Below are 26,064 nucleotides of genomic sequence, written 5' to 3' on the forward strand. Positions count from 1 at the left end.
TTTTTGCATGATTAGGGACAAGGAACAACAGCCTTCACATTTTAATGACAGTTTTCAACTAGCTGTAATATATAAGCTATATATTTAACATACAGTATGTATCTATTTAGCTTCCGAAACCTAGTTGGCTCCCTATGGAGACAGCATTTAAAGCATAAGCAGGCTTCTGACATGAAGGCTGATCCATACAGTTAACAAATTAATTTGGTTTCCTCTTAAAATACTTAGTGTTAGCCAAACTGTAAAGTAGAATCACATCCCAGAATGCATTGCAACATATTAAATGGAAAAAACATAATTAAACAGTTTATTTAACACTGAAAAATATGGACACAAAATCATTCAGTTTAATTAAAAACAGATTATTAAACAATATTTCTGTGCTATGAACATTTATGCTTATTAAATTATCACAAAGTTAGCTTGTTAACATCTTTTGAAAGCCTCTGTCTTCTAGGTTTTGGATAAAAGCTATAATTTCCAGTTAGTAGATAACTAACTAACACCTTTGAGAAGACTTGATATGTTTTTAATGTTTACTGTGGCCTTATAACCTTGAAGTAACAGATGCTCTATTTTGTGTTTTTTTTTTATTTTATTTTTTATACAGTTTAGAAACAGAATTTTTGCTTGAAGAAAGATGTGGACCTCAATTTTTCATCATGACTTCTGATTGACTGAGATTCAAAGTCTCACGTTCCTATGCAATGCTTTTTTTTAAGCTCAGGACAATGGCTATCTCTATGAACGTGGCCTTGCTGATTCTCCCAAGGTCATGATAAACAACTCCAGACTGGCTTGCTTTGATTATCCTGATGCAGACATTAAAAGCCCTGAAATTCAATTAAATTCCTGCCTTTTGCCTTAGAGCAAAAGGGAAGAGGCATAGGGAAAGAGAAAGGCCAGTGTGCATTGGTAAGGCTTAATAAGAGGAACAAAGGGATGGGGTTTCTGATCTGTGCGTCTGTGAAAGGACATCTAGACGATAAGGTTCAAAGAAGAGTTTTAAAGAACGTTTAGTTTCCTCCACAATTTCACATTTGTGCTCCTCTTTTGAATTCAAGGTTACTGTCAGGGTTGTAATAAAACTGTGTGCTACGGATTGCCTCAAATTCATTGGTTTTGAATGAAAGTGAGAATAACTGTAGATTACATAAAAATGATTTGCTATTAATAAAGAATTAACTGCAAAAAAACAAAAAAAACCTCTTAATCAGTTTTGTCTTGTCTTTTGGTAATTAATATCTTTTTAACAAAATGCATTGCTTAACAAGCAGAATTGTGTAAAAAAAATAATAATACTTTTTCTCATTACTTTTTACATAATTATATATAAATGTAAATTAGAAAAAATTTAATAATTTACATATTTAATTATATATATATATATATATTCTACTATACACTATTTTGTTTCCAGATTAAATTAGTTTTAAGTATGTCTAGATATTTTTAATTAAAAAAAAAGAAGACATAAATACTGATTAATTGAATTATTTTTTCGCAGTATTGATGTTGAAATCTGAGTTGAGAAATTTTGTACAGTAAAAGATTTTACCTTCTGTAAGTTTTGTAAGATTATTTTTGTATATCTTTTACTTCTTTTTTTCTTTTTTGCACATTTGCAAGTGTAAATGAGTGATTTTGAGATATTGACTAATTTTAAGTCCGATTTAGATAAGATCATTTGCTTTTGTTCATCAGGGGAATAAAAAGGATTTTTCCTTCTACAGATCAATACAGCAGCCTCTCTCTAGTAAACTTAAAGAATGAATGGATGAATCAGTTTTTTATTTTTATTTTTATTTTTTTACATTCTATTTGTCTTCTCATCAGACATCTGCAACTCTGTCATGGGGGAAGTAGCAAATATCTGTATTGGGAGTCTTGTGATTGTCAGTTGTTCTCAGTACCAAGCAGTTTTATTGCCATTCAAGAGATCATGACTAATAATCCATTAACTCGCACTAAAATTCCCCAGCAACAAATCTATTTTTGACTGTCAGTTAGAGAAAGAGAAACACAATTGATTTCTCAGGGAGTCACTGATGTGTACCTTTGACTTTACTGTGACTTTGAGAATCCACAGGAATAATTCATGGGCCCCGGTGAGTTCCCAAAGACGAGAAGAACAAAACTGCATTCAGAAATCTTGTCGCTCACTCCAGATAATTCTGCGCCTCTGAACCTGCCAGCCTTTTCCAGAGAGGATGAGACTCTCCTGAGGGTTCTTCATGTGACTGCTGAGTGGATGAGGGAGGAGAGGGACAGCTGTGATTGACACACATTGGCCACTTCACAGGACCCTCAGACCCTCAGAGCCCCGACCGCAGAAGCAGTCTCTTCATTCCAAAGCCTTCTTCGGCCACTGAGGCTGTTCTCTTACCTCCACTTTCGCTGCTGCAGTCACTCTGCTAATGAAGCTTTAATGTGGTCCTTGCTGAAGTGGGCAGCTCTCTGATGGAGCTCAAGTGGCAATTTCCTATGAACCCAATATTTCTCAAAAAACCTCAAAAAACCTAAATTTTAAATGGCTGTTTGCATAGGTTATGGATGAATTAAAACAGCCCACTTGTTTAATCCAACGATGACAGCATTTCATGTTTACAAATGCAACAGAAACGTCTCTTCTAATTTCAGCCTATAATGTTGATGATGTAAACACATTGAAGTCATTGTTGTAAAGATGATCTGCTTTCCCACGCAAACTGATTCCCGCTGCAAATGATGCACTCTGACCTTCAATGATGGAGCACATCGTTCTTGTTCTCCTGAGTCTGTCCTCCATGTTAAATCTCTATGGCTCTGGTGGGCAGGCGGCCACCTGCCGAGAATCGTAAACCCCTTGCAAAGATTTATCTCCTTACAATGAACATTAGCATAATGTCAGATCATTAAAAGCCAATTATACTGATCTGTGTGTGTGTGTGTGTACGTGTGGTGAACATTAGCATAATGTCAAAGTTTGTGTGTGTGTGTGTGTACGTGTGGTTCATGTTTTTTTGGAATGAAAATTAGCTTTGGTGTATTGGTGTACTGATTGTGGCATAAATGGCAGTGATGAAAATTTTCATGTTTTTTCACTGTAGCTTTGGTGTATTGATGGAGAAGAATGGCCCTAAAAACCACCCGTCATTTCCAGCTTATTCACACAAGCATGATAGTTATGAGAAACAATGAATCGTGCGCTTGCATGTTGATTGTTGAGTTGGTGCAGGAGGTGGAGATCTTTTTCTGGTAAAGACATGTTTAAAATAGATTTCACATCACATCAAGTTACAGGTCATACTGTCTACTGTACACCATTCACAACACAAGCCAAACCCTCTAGACAAATTATTTATCATTACAGGATTTAATAAAAATACAAATTATTATAATTAATATAACTTTAGAAAATCAAATAAGCATTATAATTATTTTATATTTTTATATTTTAATAATAATTATTATTATTTTTTATTATAAAATGTATTTATTTTTTTGTTTCGTTTCATTTTGTCCAAGTGCCAACTTGAAAGCTAGGATAGAATCCAGTTCCACAATGACATTCTGAATTCTGGAAAGTCATTTCAGTGCAGGTTGGTTTTGTTTTGAATTGATTGAGATGGCAGTTGCATAATTATTTAAATGTGGATGAGGATGTAATTAAAAATAAACATTTTTACATAATTAAATATTTCATCCTAATATTCCTAATTCAATTTGTATTCCTCATATGACACGTTTAAACATTTTTAGAAATTATGTATATTTATTTCACAAGTTCAGACTTTTTTATTGTGCATGCAGTCAGCTTTTCCCATTCCTCTTGTAGTTCTGCTTAGTGTAGAAGATTCTAGAACAGCATTGGAAGCAGCAGGCAGTGGATTGAGAGAGATAATTCCACCATGAATTGTCTATCACTAGCATTTGTATTTGCCTGTAGGCATATGCATATACATGCACAAAATGCTAGCGTTCATGGGAAGACTTTGCTGTAGGATGTGGATGTAAGTGCACAAAATGCTTGCGTTCATGGGAAGACTTTGCTTATAACTCACAAAATGCTAGCGTTCATGGGAAGACTTTGCTGTAGCCTAACACGCCATCCAATTATGAAAATATTTGCTTTTTTTTCAGAATACTTATTAATTGTTTTAAAGTTTATTTGCAGATTATTGCTTTTCACATTTTTTTGTTGTAGTTGGGAAGTATTGTATTATTAGTCAGAGATGAGTGTTTCAAAGTAATGTCTTTAACCTAGTGTTTTTGGGAAGTATTGTATTATTAGTCAGAGATGAGTGTTTCAAAGTAATGTCTTTAACCTAGTGGTTAGTAAATATCATGTATTCAGTTAAACAGATACACTGAACATGTTAGGATGTTACAACTATAACTAAGTTCATTGTTATTATTATTGTGTTTTGTTGTTATTATATATTGTGTTTTTATTTTGATTGATTTTATGATAGCTTGCTATTTCAACTCACTCTTCTGTGCATGCTCTATATAAGGCTTTTGTATGAGATACCTTCCTTTCACACGATATGCAGTATACTATTGCCAGCACCTGCAGATTTTGTATGAGATAAACACGATATGGAGGAGTTCATGCTCAACAGACTAGCAGCACAACCCGAGGAAAGATATATAACATAACCTCATTTCTGTCCTCTCCCCTTACCAGTTTTCAGCAGGTGCAGATGCCATGGAAACCCATAATGCATTGGCAGTGTAGGGCAGAAGAGATCTTCATGCTACATTACTCTGTCATTGTCCCTGTCCACACATGAGTTTAAATTGCCTTATTCTGGGTCTTCATTTCTGTTTATTTGCTTAGGCATAATGGTCAAGTGGTATAATGGATTCATAACGAGCAGTCTTCTGATTTACAAAACCAACTGAAAATTTCCCAGTATTTGAAGGCATGGCGGCTCTTCCCACTGTTGTTTGCTTCCTGCTTCTGCATAACAACAAGCATAACAAAAAAAATGTTTTTGAACCAAAGCACCTACCTGAGCACCTTTAATGAAATATATGGTTCTAAGTTGTATAATATACACACATCCTGTAAAACTAGAAACACTGTCACAGTATTTTAAGATGACCATAGTTGCCAGTTTTTTACCATCAGTTTAATTAGATATTTTTAATAGTGTATGCAAGTCTGGTGCAATGGGTGGCCATGTTTTTGATGAATGCATTGTGGATTATTGGTAATGCATCATGGTTGTTGTTGAGTTTTCAACACTAGCTGGAGGAGGGGCTGTAACCGTCACCACATTGTAGCAACTTCATAATTAAAAAAAACATTCTGTAGGTCAGGCCATTTGCAGGCAAACAACCTTCTCCACATATTGACTTGTGCTTGAACTATGTGGTATACTGCCACCTGGTGAAAGAGTTTCACGCTTTTAGAGCATTAGACCCAAAAAGCTCAGATCAGGATATATGATCATATCAAATAATGATGTTTGTTTGGTAAAAAGCTGTTTAAAATTGGTTTAAATCACTAAATCTACGTGTATCATTATCAAAAATCCAGCACTGGCATAGTCACAGTCTTTCCTGTATTTGGATCACTCGCCTACATCTGCCGGGCCTCTCCATCATCGACCCTCAGCCACGGCCCCTGGCACCATGTACTTCATCCTAATTAGAATTAATAATTGAAAATAGGAAATCGATGGGTGCAAATTAAGCGCAGCACGAGTGGGCTTTATTGGGTTGACATTGTCTCAAGAGCGGTTGTTGGTCACTGCTGATCTCACATTTGTCTCGTGCATCTCCATCTCATATTTATTTAGAGTCATTCCTTTTGGGTGGAGCATTGTAAACGAGCCTCTTTTTGTTCTTGTTGGCCTTGTGGCTTAGAAAATAGCTTGTGTTTTTCCCAAGGGAGGAGAGGAAGATAGAATTATTAATTTGGTAAAGGAAAGGCCCGTGTAACAATCTGCTGAGGAGAACACTTCTGACTTTTGTTGAATAAGCTACTGGTTTGCTGCACTAGGTCATGGCTTTTCTCGAATTATTCAGGAGCACAATAATGACCCGACTTGTGCCTGCATGATTTACTTCAAAGATCTCCTCACCCTCCATAAAAGATGCTGTGATTGGATAGTGCTGTCCTGCAGGTTCTCTGTGAAAGATCTTTAGCACTGTATTGAATAGAAGGTGACTTCTCAAGGCTGATATTGATTGAGTTCACATCCTGGATATATCTTGAACAAATTACCTTGTTGTATCCACAGGGGAATATCTTTTCTAGACAGTGATTAGTCTTAGTGCTTAATTTGATATAGATGTCTCTAAACAACCTTCTGTGAATACAAGGTCTTCATGCAAGAGAAAGAATTTAGTGGCAACTAGGTAAGGTGATTTGTCTTGGGTTTGAAAACATAATTCCAAGTTAACAATGGTTGCAGCAAGAATCACATTTCTTAAAATCTAAATGCTACTTAATACATACATTTAAATATTCAATCCAGGACTTTGTTAAAAATTAATGTGGCACAGGACAACTTTTTTTATAGGTGCTCTAATCTGTTTCTAATATTTTGATTTGATGCTCAAAAAAATGATGGTGCTACTATTTTTTTTTATCTTTTTATTTTTTTGGAAACCTTGATAAATTTATTCAAAAGAATAGCATTTATTCAAATAAATAAAAATAAATCATGTGTAACATTATAAATGTGTTTAGTGTCACTTTTGATCAATTTGATCATTGTTTTAAGTAGAAGTTAATAAAGTAGAAGTCTTATGGACAATCATGTATGTGCAGTATTTTTATGCATTCAAGAGCATTCAAAGTCCAAATGTTAATCATTCTCAGTGTCTACAAACATTTTGCATCTGAGAAGAAGGTTTTGCATGAAGGGTAATGAATAAAAATATGTGAAGTGATCATTCATTGTGTCTGTTGTTGAAGGTAACTGCTGGAATCTGTTCTTATGGTGATTCAGGAGGATTTTTTTAGTTTTTCTGGTGTGCAAACTGATCCCATTGTTTATTTAAATGTGTTTGCCATGGATAGAAAAGATGGAAAAGTTTACCCCCTTTAGTGTCCTTCCCTGATGGCAGCCCTGTCACTGCTAAACCAGAAATTAAATCTGTTAACATACACAAGTTTGTTGACGAAATGTTAATTTACTGCAGATACTGTAATACATCAAAACAGTACAGTAAAAGTCTTTACACATGAACCATAACACAGCGTGAGTCATAGCTTGAAAAGATACAACATCAGCACATCCTTATGCTACGAGTCTCCCCTGAGGCTTTGGCTGGCAGGTCCCATGCTGTTACTCTCTACTGGGGAAAAGGAAACATGTAGCAGGGGCTTGTCTGAGATAAATTAGGGTAGGAGGGACGCCCTGGTCCGTCGAGGCTGCCTGGCAGCTGAAGTGCAAGCGCTCCCCCCTCTGTTATTACAACTCAGCACTATCCACCCCACATGACTATTGGCAGTTCCTTCTGTATCTTTAGAATAGCATCCATCAGCTCTCCACCCCACATGATATATCCCAAATTCCCTAATGTATCCCTAATTCATTCTTTAGCAGTCGGCTCTTTCAGCGCACAAATAAATAACATAGTGATAAGTGTCAGTGGAGTTCTAGATGGCCCAGTGGGCCATTTCACAGTGAGAGTATTGGCAGCTTTTACAACTATACGTTTAACAGCATGTCCAGGAGACATTTATCATCCTAGTGTATTATACAATCGGCACTTTTGTCCAAAAAAGAGCTGTATTTGTAAATGTATATCGAAGCACTATACTAAGATAAATGTGGGAAATTTAAATGAAGAATGATAGGTGAGAACCGTATGTTTGTACTTAATTTGAGCTGTAAAGTCACTGAAAGTGATGTTCACCCATCTGGAACTTCTGCCAGTAGAACTGAGCTTTTGGTTCCATCAATGGTGCTAATTTTTCTGCAGATGTGGACGAAATATTGCACTTAAATACTTACAGAGTTTGATGCACCACGGTTTAAATGTGCATCAACACCACGACTGAATCTAGAGCAGGAAACATGCTACCAGAGAAGTCTGATTACTGAACAATTGGTTCTTTAACCGGTTCTTTTTAGTCAATCAAAAACATGCGCTATATGTTCTTGTTTCACAAAACGGCAGTGTAGTTCAACTACCGAAAGAATGACCCTTATGAACCCATTTATTTTCATGAATCAAAAACATACAGGACTATCATTGGGGTCCAAATCTTGAATGAATTACATGGAAGAACCAATTCATTGAAGTTAATCAGAAACATACAGTGCAAGCAGTTTATTCTGATTCCCAAACAAATGACTTTTTGAGTTGTTGTTTTTTTTTAGTGAATCAAACACAGCTTACAACTAACTATATTATGTTGTACTGAAGTCATGTGGGAGTCAGCAGAGTTAAAGGTCACCTATTATCAACTTAAAATACCCTGCAGTTAATTTATTATAACATGAGGAAAATGTCTAAAAAAAGAGCTGTTTTGGTGTGTATCACTTTAAATGCAAATGAGCTGCATGTTCCCACCCCATCTTCAGAAGAGGGCGTAGCCCATACATCTCTGCTTTGCACACCTACAGCAATAAACAGCTGGTAGAAGCAACATGACTAAGAGCGAGAGAACCGGTTCAGCCGTTCTTGTATGAACCGGAATCAGACACCGATGAAGGAGAGACTCCTGCAGAAGAAACACCTATAAGAATGAACCAGGACATCTCGGAATGGTTATTTGATACATTTATGTACTTGTAGAGTTTGCACAGCTCATTTGCAATGACAGATGAGCAGTACACATAAACACAAATAGCCTACTTCGATAACATTCGCTATGTGCTTTAACAAAATCACACACACACACAAATATGGTTAAAATGCTAGCTAGCACAATAACAACGTGATTTTGAGGCGCATTACCTTCAAAATAAAAGTAATCCACTGCATCCTCAGAGGCTCAGATGCTGGGAGAAAATGAAAACTCTTATGTTCAGTCTTACATCTAAACACAGAACACCAAGATTGCTTACGAGACATTGTTGACATTTCAGATGCTCGAGCGCAGAGAAAATGGAGGGCACCATACAACCAAACCCAACTCGCTGAGGGCAGAAATGATGGTAATGCACGATTGTCAGTCAGTGGCCGTGGACGGGGCCTAAACAATGTGACGGCACATTGCTCAGAGAATCAAAACGGCATTCCTAATGAGACTGATTTGGTTTAATGGGGATTCAGAAATAAAGAGTGGGTGGATTTTTATCATTGTAAGGTGGTTGTGTTCACACACTGCCAACACATATTTATGTCCAAACACCATCTAAAAGTAGATTGTGCATAGTAGGTGCCCTTTAATACACATAATGAGTGAATATGTTACCATATTTTATAATTTAATGTTGTTGTTTAATATGTAGCCTGTAATTAAGACCACTCAATGGTTAGCATTTATTCTATCTCTAAAAAGGCTGTTGATAAAAGGTCTGTGTGAAAAAGAAGTTTTAAATGTATTAATTGAAATTATCTAATTTGGCGATCCTTCTTCTTCTTCCTAATTAGGACCTTTAATTGTTTAAAATTTCTATCCCTGCAGCCTAAATCCAATCAGGAAAGGTTTCTGAGTGTATATGAATCTTCACTTATTTCTCACTGGACAGAATATTTTATTGGATCTCCTGTTTGCTGTATATTTTTATGGCACTTTGCCCTTTAACATTTTGCCTTCTTTGAAGTTGCACACTGTTTAACATTCAGTGTAACCTGTGCTCTGAAGAACACACTTAACTGACACAAAACAGGTCTCACTCTAACCATCATCGGGTGCCAAGTCGGACTAGAGTCACTTAGCACATGGTGCTGTGACATTGCTCAGTAATTAAGACTCTCTGTCATGTAGACACAAACTCCCATCCTGTATTCTTCATGGCATAGCAGAGATGAATCCAAACACAAGAGTTCAGCTGCCAAGCTTTGGGATCTTCATTTATCTGCAGGTTTAATTGTCTGGATGCACTTTCTCCAGTCATTAACCACAAAAGCTAAAACTTGGGTGTAAGGGGCTGACTGGAGTCTTCCTCTCCACTGCTGGAGCTTTAATTAAAGGAGTGGAATGGGCTGGACTGGGTGCAAGGAAGTAGTAATTGGCCCTGGAGGCATTATGTGCTGTGATAGAGACAGTGTAATCACACACTTGTACACTGCTTCCTATTACACTATCTGATTCAGAAACCCTTGGCCTTGTTAAAAGCATCTACTGTAGATGGCTGCGGTCCATCTATTGGATGATAAAAGGACAAATGGGAGATTGGCAAAAGATTGATATATTCATTTAAAACTAGTCACGAAGTGGTATATGCAAAAAGTCATATAGGTCATACTAGACCTACAAATGTTCTTTTATTGAAAAAATTCCATCTTCCATCAGACAGTGATTTAATTCAGAATGTTCTGTAAAGAATGTGTTTAGTAAAGTACATATAAAGATATTATATACAGGTAGGTTTTATCTTTATGTAAATACATTTTTTAATATTTGTTAAAAGTTATATTTTGGGGGCATTTTGACTTTAAATGTCATGTTGAGGACAGACAGAGAATGCTAGAAGAGGAGAAATACAAATAATTTAAGTTTTTAAATGTTTACTAAATTATTTACTTTTTTTAATGGATTTTACTCAGATTTTTGCCATTAAAATATTGCCTTACATGCTGACGTGGCATAAAACAAACAAGTGGTAAAATAAAATAAATAAAATACAGTTTCTATATTTGATTTTATTATTATTTTTATGGAAAAGTTAGGAATGGAGAGTTGCAAAGTACTGTTTTTGAAAATTAGTATAGATCTGTTTTTAATCTTTTAGTTTTTACTGATTTTCACCTGACTTTTGTGATGAAAATGCCAAGAAAAGAGAGGGTTTTTTTTGTTGTTGTTGTTTTATGAAAATTTTTTAAAGAAGATTTTGATTTGGCATAAAACAAATAATAAAATAAAATAAATATTTATTATTTTAAATTCATTTTATTATTATTTATTTAATTTTTTGAGGTTATATTTTGAGAATTTTGACAGTTTGAGAAGAAATAGGCAGCAATAGAAGAGGAGAGATATGAAGCGCATTTGTGCAATATATAGGTTCACTACCCTGAAGGCTATGGCTCCGACACAAAACAGATTTTTAATAAAAACAGACAGCATAAGCAGAGTTTCTATATTCCACAGGAGTGAGATATTTTGTCTTCATAGAAAATACAACAGTTTAAACTCTGGAATTCTCCCTAATTATCCTTTTGTGATGTTCATGTTTATTTAGCTGCGCACACAGCTCTAGGCAGAACGTAGCACCAAAATACATACAGTATTTTTCTTGTCAGCCTTAATAATTTTTAAATCAGGCCTGCAGCTGAAAGGATTTCACTTGTTTTGTAATAAGGCTTGCCATGCTTAAGAGAGAACTTCAAGTAGCAGCATTAGGGATTGGATTTTCACAGGATTGTGCGTGGCTGCCCTGCACTGAGATCTTTCTCAACCATTTGATCAAATCAGGCTGTTACATTTTTCTGCTTATCAAAGTACAGTACACAAAAGCACGCTCACAGCTCAGTCCTGATGCCTCAAGGTGCAAGTTTGTTGTGAAGAGGAGCATCGTTGTCTCCCCAAACGCTCCCTTTGATTGGCCTGTTTGTTCAATGCTGAGCGCTTTTAATAGGGGTTGGATTGCAGGTCGGCCGTTTGGTGTACTTACCATTGAATCTCTGCCCACACTGTCCATTGCCCCAACGGGACCCTCATCCACTCTTCCTTCATCTCTTCTCCAATTAGACTCATCCTTATGGAAGCTTTCCTTTAGATACTTTAAGCACAGAGAAATAGAAATAAGACTGTGTGTTTTACAGCCTTGCCCGTGGCACCAAATGATCTCTGACTCTTTAATCACGGCTAAATGCTGTCAGAGGGCCTGCAGTGAGAGACTGTCTGCGGCGAGTCTGAAACTAAACGCAGATGGGACGGGCTGAGATAATGGGCTTTAGGAGGAAATGTGCTGAGGCGTCTCGCTGTGGGGGGAAAAGAGGCTTTGAGTCTTCAATGGCAACATTTTGTGCTGTTTCTAAGCACCAGAGAAAAAGACTTCTGCAAATTAAGCTCTGTCTAGATTTCCACTTTATTTGTCCTCCTCCGCAATGATTCAGAATGGCTGCAGATGAAGAGGCCGGCGGACTCGGAGCCAACGCGGAGTGGATTTGCCGTGTTGAATGGGAGGGAAACTGTTTGCGTCCCAGTATGAGGCTTCTTTGAAAGTGATGCGCTCACTTTGGGGCTGATGGGGAGTTGACGAGATCCGGGGGCCAGCGAGTGAGGCAAACGGTGGATGTGTTGTGTTTTTCTGCTCTTTTTCTCTCATCAGCGTGGGAGAGCTGAGGGGAGCATGATGAGTGCTGATTGACTGCGAGTGGAGCAGACGATGAGCGGCTCATCCATCTTCGCTGACCTCCCGCAGGTTTCCTGCCTTTAATGTGCCGTGGTCATTTGTGTGGTGTGAGAGCTCAACCGACAGGAGAACTCATCCGTAGCAGATTAACTCAAATCAATAACGTGCCTCCTGCCCTTTTTGAGCTACTTAATGTGGCCTACAGCGCACCTCCTGGGAAAGACTCGCTCTAGTGCCAGGATATTCCATGAACCCCCTCTATGCCAAGCTGTCTTCATCGAAGTGCTGATCATCAAGCTTGTGTTTTCTGGCATAGACAACGGATGTTGGTGTCTCGCAGTACACAGTCTTCATAAGGGCTTCATCCACTTTCAAAACAGCCTTCTGAGCTTACTCAAGTGTCTGGCACCTTAGTGGTTAAATATGGACTAATTTCTGTGGTTGTTTAAATCATACAGTAACTTTAAGATGTATTGTATGTTGCTTTGGATGGAACCATAATCTAAATGACAGACTGATGAAATACAATGTACATTCAAAAATATGGGATCTATAAGAAGACTTTTTGAAAAAGTTGCTCATGCTCACTAAGACTGCATTTATTTGATTAAAAATTATATTAAAAATAATATTATGATTAATATTAAATAGTTGTTTTCTATTTTAATATGTTTTAAAATGTAATTTATTCTTGTGATGGCAAAGCTGAATTTCAGCAGCCAATATTCCATGCTTAGTCACATGATCCTTCAGAAATCATTCTAATATGCTGATTTGGTGCTCAAGAATTATGATATGATAATAAATATGATGTTGTTTCCGGGATTCTTTGATCGAAAGAACAGCATTTATTATAAATAGAAATATTTAGTAACATTTTAAATATCTTAATTGTCATTTTGATTAATTTATTGCATCCTTGCTGAATAAAAGCATTAATTTATTTTTACAAAAAAGGTCTTACTGACTCCAAACATTTGACCAGTAGTGTACAGTATATCAGAAATGATGCAGAAATATCCACTAAGTTTGCATGAGTTAGTAGTTGGCACTGATTTTAAAGGTATGCGGTGAGGGAAACCACAAGTGCTCTTAGAATCAAATCAAATATCCCCTGATGCATGCTCGAAAATGCAAGGATGTAAACAAATGTAAAAGAAAACATTTGGTGGTTATGGGCCTGTTTATGCTAGCTAATACCATGTAAACACAAGAATGACTGTGTCAGTCTTTTATAGCATCTTTGGGCCACTTTAGTTGCATTTGCAAGATTAGCTCCTTGCAGTTTCACCCATTTTATTGATAGCGTTTGCTTTCAGCATGGTATTAACTCGTTGATAATTTAAAGAGAATATATGAGGGGATGTAAATAATCTATGCTTTAGCTAATCCCCACACACTTGTATTGACAAAACACTGTACAAACTTGTATACGTCAGCAAATGTTCTGTAATAAAATTCTATGACTTCATAAATCGTGTGCCTTGGCAATTTCTGGATAACAGGACACCATTCCACAGCCTTTTACTTGCAATGTAATACAACCGAGTCATACTAATAAGCAAGAGTTTTTGTCCTCGGCTCTGACTGGAGTGTAGTGGCATTTTATTTGGCTGGTGTAAAAAAGCATCCTTTCTTCTTCTCTGTGTATCAGGTTGTGAAAGTGGCCACTGGGGGCCCCACTGCAGCAACCGCTGTCAGTGCAAGAATGGGGCCCTGTGTAACCCTATCACAGGAGCCTGTGTCTGCACAGACGGCTACCAAGGATGGCGCTGTGAGGATCAATGTGAGCCTGGCTACTATGGCAAGGGCTGCCAGCTGCAATGTCAATGCCTCAACGGTGCCACCTGCCACCACGAGACGGGGGAATGCATATGTGCACCAGGCTACATGGGCCCCATGTGAGTACCAGATATGAAACTGGTTTGCAATATAGAGATATGAAGGTTAATATGTCTTTGCTGAAATATATTCCTTATATAGAGGAGACAAGGGCAAGTTGTTACTCTAGTGAAAAGGGTAGGTTTATTTTTGAAAGACAATTTCTGTATAGGCACACACCTCTTGACTACAAAAAAGCTACTCAACCTTTCCACCACCTTCGCAAAGGAGCCGAATACACCTTTTGTGATCTTTTGTGTTGTCACAATGAGAACCTGTCATTAAAAAATCTTTGTTAATGTTTTGTGCTTGATGAAATATAGGAAAAATATCATTCAAATATACACTGCCGTTCAAAAGTTTGGGGTCAATATGATTATAGTTCTTTGAATAAAAAGTAAATACTTTTATTTTGCCAGGATGCATTAAATCAATACATTAGATCCAAAAAGAACATAAATATTTCCATTTTACATAAATCATGTGACTCTGAAGGCTTGAGTAATGGCTGCTGAAAATTCAGTTTTGCGGTCACAGAAATACATTAAATTTGTAGTACAGTTATTGCTTTGTTTTTGTATTAAGTGAATTTTTTTTTTGTGATTAATTTTTAGAGAGTTAGTACTTTCTCTTTTTTATTTTTTTTAATGGATGAAAAAATAATAAATATCCTTTAAATATCATTTTTTTGGGGGGGCCAACAGAAATTTTTATTATTACATAAAAAAACATGAGAGCATGCCTCAATAAATAATAGAATGTATGCAACTGTAGTTACTTCACATATTTCTCCAAAATACATTAGAAAAATGTTAACAGAAATTGTAGTTTGGAGAATACCATTTGAACAATGTGTTTGAAACCAACAAAGAAAATCAATGTTGCAGATTTGTAACCTAAAACCTTCTAGGTAATTCCCCATGTGACAACTAGCCCCAGTCTCCCTTACTAGTCTACAGACTATGTACCTACACTTTGTCTATGTTCATTGTTAGCATAGTGAAAACACTCTGAAGTTCTTGTGAGGGTACTTATGAATATAGTTGGATTTTTTTTTCTTTTAAGGATTTGTTCTAAAGTCTTTGAACGTTCTTGTGTTTTATGTTGCAATCCTTTGCAATGACTGCCTGAGTTTCAAGTGTTTGCTCTTGTGGTTCGGCAGCTGTGGAGAGCGATGTCCCTCTGGAAGTCATGGGCCACAGTGTGAGCAGCGCTGCCCCTGTCAGAACGGAGGAACCTGCCATCACATCACTGGAGAATGCTCCTGTCCTGCTGGATGGATGGTAAGTTGCTGCACACAGGGGGACCGGACTGAAAGGGTGGAGAAGTGGGGGACACAGGGGAAGTGACAGAGAGAATAAAGGACAGAAAAGAAACAGAGAGGAATAAAGATTAGGAGGCAGATGATAAGGAATAAGGGGCAGAAAGTAAAGGAGAGTTAAAGGGCAAGATACTGAAACGATAGAAGAGGTGAGTCATGCTTAAAAGGAAGTAAAGAAGGAAAAGAGAGTAATTAAAAGGAGAAAGGGAGGGTTAAGTGAAATGAGGGAAGGTAAAAGAGTTTGAGAGGTAAATGAAGGAAGGGTGGAGGAGAATCTAAATGTAGATACTTACACAAAAACCTTAGTGTGGAAGAAATGACACTGATCTGAGTCTAGCAGAGCAGCTGAAGTTATAATTGGAAGCAAATTGTGTGAAGTTTGCTGAGCCTCATTATTACTCCTTTTGCATCATCTCAAACTTGTAAAGAGGACATATCAAAAACACAAATTTCCTTTCTCTTCTGAAAAGAGCTTAATGTGCTACAGTATGAAGACATACTCTAATATTCACAAAGCAATGCTCCAATTTCCGTTCACCGTTTATTAAAACTAAACTGCAAAAATGGGTCACTTAGATATTGTAATGGTATTGACCTCATAACTGTGAGTACTGTACATAATCATATGAGCTGTATACATATAAACGCCTATCCGGTGATTAAGGAACCTAGCTTAGAGGTCTTAAAGGTACAGTAGTAAAGACTGGATCAGATAGGAGGTGGTAAGTGATCATGTAAAACACTCAGCTTTAACTGACATACGTGGTTATGGCTGTATAGAATATGGCCTCTTTTAGGGGGGCAAATTTTGTGTTTCTGTATAAATCTTTAATTCTGAAGATTCAATATACCGATTCTTTGTACTGTATGTTCACCTAAAATCATTTATTCCCTCATATGGTTTCAAACTTTTATGAAAAATGTTATTCTAAATGTTTGTTATTTTTATTTTGAAAAAAATGTATTCCATATATTGAAAGTAAATGCACTTTCAAGTACCAACAGGTCTACAGACAAATAATAATAATTTAAGGAGCCACTGGCTCCAATAAGAAACAAAAATAAGTGCTGAATATTTTTTTTTTTATGGGCCATAGTATAAATGTGTTTTATTTCTTTCTTTCTTTCTTTTTCTTTTCTTTTTTTTAACATTTTAGTCATACTGTCATGTGTTTATGTCTCCCCTCCTTTTACAACAACAGCTTTTTAATCCATCTTGTAAATGTCCTAGGAACTTAGTGAGAAATAAACGTCTTTTCCAACTTCAAAACTATATACAGTCCTAAAGAATTGTTTATTACACAGAATCTGTGCCAATATCACAGACCATAATTATGTCAGCATCACTTGGCCATTGATAGTAGTTTGGGCTCCTCCTCAATGCATTCTATAAATGTCACATGTCTTACACACATCCAGTCTTTTTTTTTTTTTCATTAGTAACATGCAATTATATAGGAGGTGTTGAATTAAATTTTTAGCTCCTTGCATTCTTTCTCATCATGTAGACAACAGGTTAACTAAAAATATTAATATGCAATATAGGGCATATTTAGCAAAATGCTCCTCTTTATAGTTATTTTTTCTAGCTGACTAATGAGCTTGTGGATGCTGAATGGTTCTTCTGAGGTAAATGTTTTGTTACGTGGCATTGTTTACATGCTTTACACATTTTCCGCAGTTTGAAACAGCGAATGGTTTAAATTTCGTTATGAATTTGTCAACATGACAAAAGATGTGATCGCAAAACAAGCAGGAAAAAAGTCATAACATGCAAATTTTTAAGTCATAACATGTAAATGTATGTAGTCGCCAGTGGTGATCTCAACAAAAACTTTCACTCCCTAATTAAACTGTTTTAGATGCAGTCTGAAGTAGGGATGCAAGTTATTGGGAAAAAATTACATTGCGATATTTTATTTTTCTGCGATATATATTGCGATATGAAATCTAATTAAATTTTTTCTTACAAACAAAAATGGGGTGAGCACACTCTACATTCTCATTTTAATGATTTAAACACAGAGTATTATTAAATTAGAGTAAATTATTTGTTTGTAACTTTAGGATATGGTTTGAATTGTTAACATATTAACTAACATGAACTTACCAAGAGCAATACTTTTGTTACTATATTTATTAATCTTTGTTTATCTCAGTTATAAAACCCCAGGTGTTCATTGTTTGGTAATGTCACTTCACAGTGCATTAATTATGTTAACAAATACTTTTGATTTCAACAATGAAGACTATAGCCTAAATGTTGAAATTAACATTGTAGAAGTGCAGTTTAGTAATAGTAAACGTTAAATAATGTAGTTAAATATTTTAATAAATAGAACATTATTGTAAAGTGTTACAGATTTTTTTTAATACACCAATTTAGACGTCTCGTGAGTTCAGTGTTGGACAGGTCAGTTTCATTAAATTGAATCGGTTCAAAGGAATCATTAGTTCGCGAATCAGACGTGTATGGCACGTGTTGTGTAATTATCTCGGCAGTTTAGGATATCGCACAAGATTTGACAACACAGAAAACATTTCATCACTGGATAGGTTTTTTATTTATTTTTTTCCGACACCATCGTGTCAATTGATTTTGATTAATATGCGCGAGGGAGAGAGAAAGACAGCGCTCGTGTTGAAGACGGTGAAGTTGAGCGCGCGCGACCTGGGCGCGCTCTCTCTCTCGCTCTCTCTCGCTCACACCGTCGCTCTCGCTCACTCTCTCTCTCTGCTCGTTCTTATATGCGCCCTGTTAAACTGACAGGACTTAAAAACACATGCAAATGATAAACTTTCACTCTATGATGGTTAAACTGTGCAATTAATCCGCGAATCACATTTCGTCAAGGGCCGGGGAGCAGCCCGTACGGTTAATGAATAACGGGTCAACTACGACAGCCTACATCGCACATCCTATGATGTGACTATCGTGGATTCGTACATCGCGATATCGATGCTTAAACGACACATCGTGCAGCCCTAGTCTGAAGCCCTTCTCCAAAATGACAAAAAAAAGCACCATTAAAGCATTGTATGTATGAAAAGACAGAAATTTAATTAGTTGTTCAGTGAAAAATTGCCATTAATTGTCTGTCTTTTTATGTGGCCCCTGTTTGACATCAGTGTGATGATTGCACATCATGTGACTGATCACATCACAGTGAATTTTAATGTGCGGCAAAGAGAATAAGAGTTAAGGCCAAGGCCAATGTTCACACCAAGGATGATGACTGTAACTATTAAGTTTTAAAAATTGTTCTAATTCTGTGAGAATAAGAAGTCCACGCCTCAGCTACAACGGTAACCACACAGAGGAACGATATTGTTGGAATCACTTTAAGAAGATTTTTTCCATTAACAGCTAATCAGAATCTACCATACTTTAAAAAGCTGGAGCATTTGAAGTGGCAAACAACATAACTGAGGCACACTTGTTATAACATAAAGCCAATATAGTTATTGCTATACAGTAGTTGTGAACAGGCCTTTAGAGTGTTTCTCCTTTTAAAAGAAAGAAAGTCATATGGGTTTGAAATGGGGAGTAAATGATGACAGAATATTATTTTATTTTTTAAGAGAATTGTTCCTATAAATCAATGCAGCTTTAATGGTCGTGAATGACTTTCATTTGATTCTCAAATTTTCTCTGCCCTCTTTCTGGACAGGGGTCTGTGTGTGCCCAGCCATGCCCATTCGGCAAATATGGGATCAATTGCAGCAAGGAATGCTCGTGCCGCAATGGAGGACTGTGTGACCACATTACAGGACAGTGTCAGTGTATTGCAGGATACAGTGGCCATAGGTAAAATAAATACCCAGTTCTGATCTTATTTCTGTTATTGTTCCTCTGTGTCTTTAAAAAAAACTACCACAAAGGCAGTTTGTTAACAAGCCTGCAAAATGTGGTTTGCTGAATAATTGATTAATTGTTTTTTTTTTTTTTTTTACTGCTCTATGTTTACATTCCCTGTGTCCACTGATCCCACTCCAAGATCCGCACTGGTCTGTTAAGTTTCTGCCCATTAATTACCAGTAATGGAATTTTATTAGGATCCAATTGAAATTGCTCAGTGCCTTTATTTCCCAGTGTCTTCTGGAACAGCTTAGGGTTTATTAGCGCAGTAAAGTGATTGTCTGCAGAAGGAAAACACTTTCAGGACAGACACTTCTTATCCTTTAATATTTAACAAAATTGAACTCATTCATTTGGTCTGTGACAGGTGAATTAACCCAGTAGGACTAATCTCAGATTGTGTTAGTACCCCCTCCTCCCTTCCCCTAAGTCCTTCTCACACCCGTCTCAACTGATACAAACGATGCTGGTGTAATTTCAACATGAAACATACCTAGTCCGTTTTATAATTTAATTGAGCTATTTGTCTGTCTCCTAATGGCTTCTTTGGACACTCAAGATTGATGTTCTGCCAGGATTGTATATCGAAGATCTTGTGGAAGTCATTGTTCTTTAAGTCACTTTGCTATTCAACAGAGAGAAAGAGCCTGGCTTTAATTGTATTCACAGTAATTAATGACTGCAGTCTTGGTTTGCTGTCGCCCCAGGTGAAGCCAAGTGGCTGATGAACCTGAGGTACCAAAGAAGATGCCCAGTGCATTGACCCTTGACCCTTAGATTAAAATAACACTGTAGTCTACTAATTCTGCTTGTGTTATTCTGACAGGCTCCTTTTTCTTACAGAGCTGCTCTGCGTAATGAATAATATATACAAAATGTTGCTTTGGGGTTTTCTTCCCTCTGTAAACTGTTTGAAATGTCTCCAGGTGCCAGGAAGAGTGCCCGATCGGCACATACGGACCCCATTGTGCCCTCCACTGTGACTGTAAGAATGGGGCCAAGTGTTACCACGTCAACGGAGCGTGTTTGTGTGATACAGGATTCAAAGGGCCTCACTGCCAGGACAGGTTCTGTCCACCAGGCCTCTACGGCCTCATCTGTGACAAATACTGCCCATGTAACACCACCAACACACTCAGGTGAGACATGCTACCCCACACGAATGCACCCACTAGAATGATAACCTTGGAATTGACAAGAATCAATAGACTAGGAATGCATATTGGTAGCTTAATGTTTATCAGATGGTATTACAGATTTTTTTATCATTGGTATTAGCTAACATTGGCTATTTAATTCTGCATGCTCATATGCCATATTTTTACGGTTAGATTATCTTTATTATCATTTAATTCTCATTTAAAGAGATACTCCACCCCAAAATGAAAATTTTGTCATTAATCACTTACCCATGTCATTCCAAACCCGTAAAAGCTCTGTTCGTCTTCGGAACACAATTTAAGATATTTTGGATGAAAACCTGGAGGATTGAGACTGTCCCATAGACTGCCAAATTAATAACAGTGTCAAGGTCCATAAAAGGTATGAAAGTCATCGTCAGAATACTCCATCTGCCATCAGACGTGCAATCTGGGTTATATGAAGTGATGGGAACACTATTTGTAAGCGAAGAAAACAAAAATAATGACTTTATTCAACAGTTCCTTTGTCAACAGTCTCCTCTGTGTCTCTCCATCCGTGCCACAAAGATGCGCTGTTTCTACATGTATTTAGCTTTGATTTGAAATAAAACAGCACATCCTTGTGGCGCGGATGACACAGAAGAGCATACACAGCAGATATGGAGAGACACAGAATAGACAGTTGACAAAGGAATTATTGAAAAAAGTTGTTATTTTTGAAAGTGTTCCCGTTGCTTCATATAACCCAGATTGCATGTCTGATGGCAGATGGAGTATTCTGACGATGACTTTTTAAATGTAATCTTCAGCCATCCAAAAATTAATATCCATTTTTCCATGTTATCCATGTTGTATGTAAAAATGGTGTGATCTTTAAATTAATTTGTAGCATTTAAATCTAGTGTAGTATTTATTTATTTAGTTAGTTAGTTTATTAGTTTAATTTAGAGAAATGTAATGTTGGCCATAATGTGAAAATAATTTTCAGTTAGAATTATGCAGTAATTTAATTACTGCAATATCGGTGCATCTCTACAATGCATTTTATTTCCTTGCAAAGCAAAAATAACTCTTCATTTATATGTCTAAAACTAGTATAAACCAGTATTTTTAAACCAGTATATTACTGGGTGCATTGTTTCTAGGGCTGTCAATTGAGTAAAAATTATTTGAATTTATTACATTAATTACATGATATTCTTATTAATTAAATTCATTGTATATATATATATTCATATTTGCTGAGAAAAGCCACCAAATTAAGACATTATTATGGCAGACAAATAAATCATGAAATAAACAGTGCAAAAAATACTTTCCAAGTCAAATTACTGTTTGTTTTGTTTTGTTTCCATATCATTTGTCATTTTCCATGCATTTTTTGTATTTCTTCTGTGCCATTTTTTTTTCTGTAGATACAATGGAAAGGTATGACTCAGAAGACATGGTTAAATGTCATTAATTATACTTAATTACAACCCTAATTAGGTCATAATTTCCACACACTTTGAAGATAACAATTCAGCGAAGTTATTTCATACAACCAATACATCTTTGTGGAGTCCCTATGGTTAAACTGAACTTTCAGTCCTACAATCATCACTTTTCTAGCCAACTCTTCTCGAGTTAACCTCTGGAGCCATGGGTGAGAAAAGAGCTCCATTTGAGTCCATTTGACTTCATTTGACTTGCAAGTAAAAATATGAACACCTTTCAACAGCGGCATAGCACTTGCTCTTTATCGTGACCTGTGCTTCATTCATTATTTCTTAGCCGCGTTCCTGGCTAATGCAATGTTAATGCCTGGTGTGGGTAGATTAGGCCCTGAGACGCTGGGGCTCATTACTACATGAAGGAGAGAAAGGACACCCCATTTATCTGAGTGGAGCTCACAGACACAAGGATGGATGAACTTAAATGGTTTTAGTCCTCAGATTTGACCCCCTTGTTCTGGAAGCCAAAGTGTTTCTGTTTAGATGTCATATACACAACGTATCTTCAGGCATATTTGTAACTAAATGTCAATCTGTCTTTCTCTTTTTCAGCTGCCACCCCCTGACAGGTGAATGCTTGTGTAAAGCAGGATGGATGGGTCTATACTGCAATGAGACCTGTCCCCCAGGTTACTATGGAGAAGGATGTAGTGTGCCGTGCCAGTGTACTAATGGAGCAGACTGCCACAGTTTCACTGGGGCCTGTATCTGTGCCCCAGGCTACACAGTGAGTCCATGTTTATCATTTATCATTGTCTACATTCATTAAATACTAGTAAATCCTGCCATGCTGAAATATTGCCACATGAAATTGACTGCTGAGCATTGATGATTATAGCTGCTAATGTTAGGAACTAAAGGATGGTCTTTTTTCATATGCCCTGAAATATAGGCCCCCTATACACCTGGCATTAACATCACTCAAACCTCTCATTTGTAGCGTAACCACACAGATACATCCTAGACAACAGTTATAGACCACCTACCAACCTGTCTATGAAGCACTGCATCGAGAAAAAAGGATTTTAATTGTCGACTACATATGGCTTTACAATATCTGCCATATCTGAACATTTTTGTACCAATATATTTTTGGGCTGTTAATCATTTAAACTGCTTAATCAAATTAATTCAGTTATATACTGATTCATTAATTAAATTAATTAATTACATATATAAGAACCTGCTCAGAAAAGTGGTTTGTGGTTAAGTTAATTAATCTCAGAAAAGCCCCCAGACGAAAATTCTTCAGTCCCCAGATGAGAATCCTGAACAAAATTGATCCAATTGGTAGTTAAGTAAAAAAAAAAATTTATATTTTATTTTGCACTTTTAATACCATATAGTAACATGCAGCTGTCACACGTTTGGATGTAATAAGGAATTGCATGAAGGAATACATAAAGGAATCAGCTTTAATAGACACCTCACATGAAACAGTAGAAAAACAACGAAACATAAAATGTAAACTTAAGCCGGGCTCACAGTACATGAGTTTTAAAATCCTAACCGATTATTAAATCTGGTTGCAGCACACACATAAGGAGAATCTTTACAGATTATCTTCCCTCAAATCTTAAACATGCACACACAAGATTTGAAAATCATGGCGCATGACACACCACAAGATATTAAGATTATGATGCCAGAGGGAGTGCCTCACGTGATCTCACGCAGCAGATCGTCACTGATATTTCGGTGATGTTTACATATGTTCGCTAGCAGCTCCCAGCACTTCTCTTTCCCCTTAAGGTTGTGATACATTTTCGACACACTATACAGACTATAAAATGTTGAGAAGCAGTTTCCTCCATCTGCACTATCCAACGGAGCTATACAGCAGCTGTTTTGCGTTCATGCATTGGCTATTGTGAAAATACTGACGTAATTATATAGCAGTCATCATCCCGATTTAAATCCTAAATATCAAACATGTGTGATATTAATCGGGGCAGCCCCAATTTGTGTGCGAGCAGATCGGGAGGTGCAAGATTCGATCGGTGAATGCCTCACATTACCAGATAGTCTGCACTGAACATCAGGGCCGATCGAGGTGCTCAACAAGATTTTTGCTCTGATTCTCGGGAGGGGGAAATCGGGGCTAAAACGGGCTAAAAATCCTATAGTGTGAGCCAAGCTTTAGACTAGACAAGGACTAGAAGGAACTAAGTGGGATTAACAAGATAATTAAAAAGATAACAGGTGAGCAGATTTAACACAGGAAAACTGGGTCACAGGGAAAACACAATGGAACACATAGAGCCTGTTTACACCTGGTCACTTCGGATAGCTATCCGATCACAAAAAGACCAGGTGTAAATGCCCTCCGAAACGCATTAGAGACGGATATAAATCCGATCGCTCAAACCACTTCAGGAGGTGCTGTGCCACATTCTAGATGAAACTGGACAAGTGTAAATGCATCTGGTTGTTGAAACCACATATGTAAATTTTACTGCTCCCAAAATGTTAAAATAATAAACGTTTCAGAGCGTGTTATAGGCTATATGACATTACTCAGACTGTGCTTATGCTACACGCATTGCTGCGGACGAGCAGCTGAGCATCTCTTCAGCAAGACGACGCGCAAACTGCCGCGAATGAAACTGAAAGTAAGACGCAGACGGTCAACACAATCATCTTCATTAAAAGTAGTAAGACAAACTTAACTTTTCAGTGCAGATGCCGCGCACTCTCCTATTGTGGTCTTTGATCTTGAAATGAGTTGATAATTAATAAAACGCAGTGTTTATCTTTTGATTTCGTTGATGTGAACTCACAGGAATTGAAGATTGGATTTATATCCGTTTTGCAATGACACATGTATGTGGCCAACTGTAAATGGAAACGTTTTAACAAATTAGATATCCGATCAGCGAAAATGCATGACCAGGTATAAACAGGCCCAAAAAGACCATACATGTTTCAGCAGTAAGTGAGAAGTGTAGTAAGTTTATACTCACAAAATCAGTAACTCTCCCATCAAAATCCGATCACAGGTTGTCACAGGAGGCACATTTGTGACACAGGTGCAAACAGCAGTCTTGGCTCACCATTTGTGATCGGATGACCTAAGATAGAAGATACCTAGTCTAAACAGGGCCACTGATGTGACATATGAAGGTGGCAAAACTCATAATTACATAATAAAGGTTTAAAATTGTGGATTTTAAAGGAAAACTGGAAGCATCTTTCAAAGAACATTTCTAGTCAGCACTTCCCTTGATCTTTCTGTGAAAAGTTTTTGTGTCCTCATACTTAAAGCAGAAGTGTCAGCGAATACTGTTTATTGCTTTGAAAATGATCTCTATAGTGCTCTTACACACACACACATAAACACATCAACTCCTGCAGGGAGGCTGGGAATAAGGTGAGAGTTTCTTCAGTGAGTTAAGTAATGCTGCTTTAAGAATGCTTGTGTCTTATTACACAGCAGGTTTAGACTTAACACAAAGACCTTGCCAAACACAGAAAGAAGCGCTAGATACAAAGACTCTAAAATAGATTGTGATTTCTAGGCAAGACACTATGTCATAAATAACAAATTGACATGAAAAATTACATAACGTTTTGCCTTCCAGTTGGTTGTACATGGCACACAGTCTACCTGGCTTTGTGTTCTGTGAATGAACAAAGGGGATGCTAAAATGAAAGTGGTAAGATGCAAGGAAAGAGCATGAGAAAGACATCTAGAGAGATGATCATATCAGTAATCAGGATTCATTTTAGAGAGATGTTAAAATAGATGGATGACTCGTTCTTTTGCTTCACTGAATGCGTCATAGTATTGCTTACAGCCCTGTTCATCTTGTTCATCCTCAGAAACAAATATACTTTCCTTTAGAGCTAGTAGTCTTAGAGTTGGAGAACTAAGAGAAACTGAAATAATTATTTGGGAGAAGCTAAAATTAAAAATAGCACTAGCAACTTTACTCAATTAAAGGAAAACCCA

At 36.9% G+C, this 26,064-nt stretch overlaps 1 protein-coding gene across 5 annotated transcripts in view; it reads left to right on the forward strand.

Moving 5' to 3' along the window:
- The window catches only part of LOC109110482 (multiple epidermal growth factor-like domains protein 11), a 109,795-nt gene that overhangs the window by 53,790 nt on the left and 29,941 nt on the right, over positions 1-26,064 (forward strand). For all 5 annotated transcript variants that reach the window (XM_042775318.1, XM_042775320.1, XM_042775319.1 and 2 more), the window contains exons 7-11: positions 14,071-14,317; positions 15,460-15,580; positions 19,290-19,426; positions 20,404-20,616; positions 22,665-22,839. In XM_042775318.1, coding sequence (XP_042631252.1) covers positions 14,071-14,317; positions 15,460-15,580; positions 19,290-19,426; positions 20,404-20,616; positions 22,665-22,839 — 893 coding nt within the window. The remainder of the gene's footprint in view (positions 1-14,070; positions 14,318-15,459; positions 15,581-19,289; positions 19,427-20,403; positions 20,617-22,664; positions 22,840-26,064) is intronic.

This window comes from Cyprinus carpio, chromosome A18 (genome assembly GCF_018340385.1).
Source record: "Cyprinus carpio isolate SPL01 chromosome A18, ASM1834038v1, whole genome shotgun sequence".
Taxonomy (NCBI): Eukaryota; Metazoa; Chordata; class Actinopteri; order Cypriniformes; family Cyprinidae; genus Cyprinus; species Cyprinus carpio.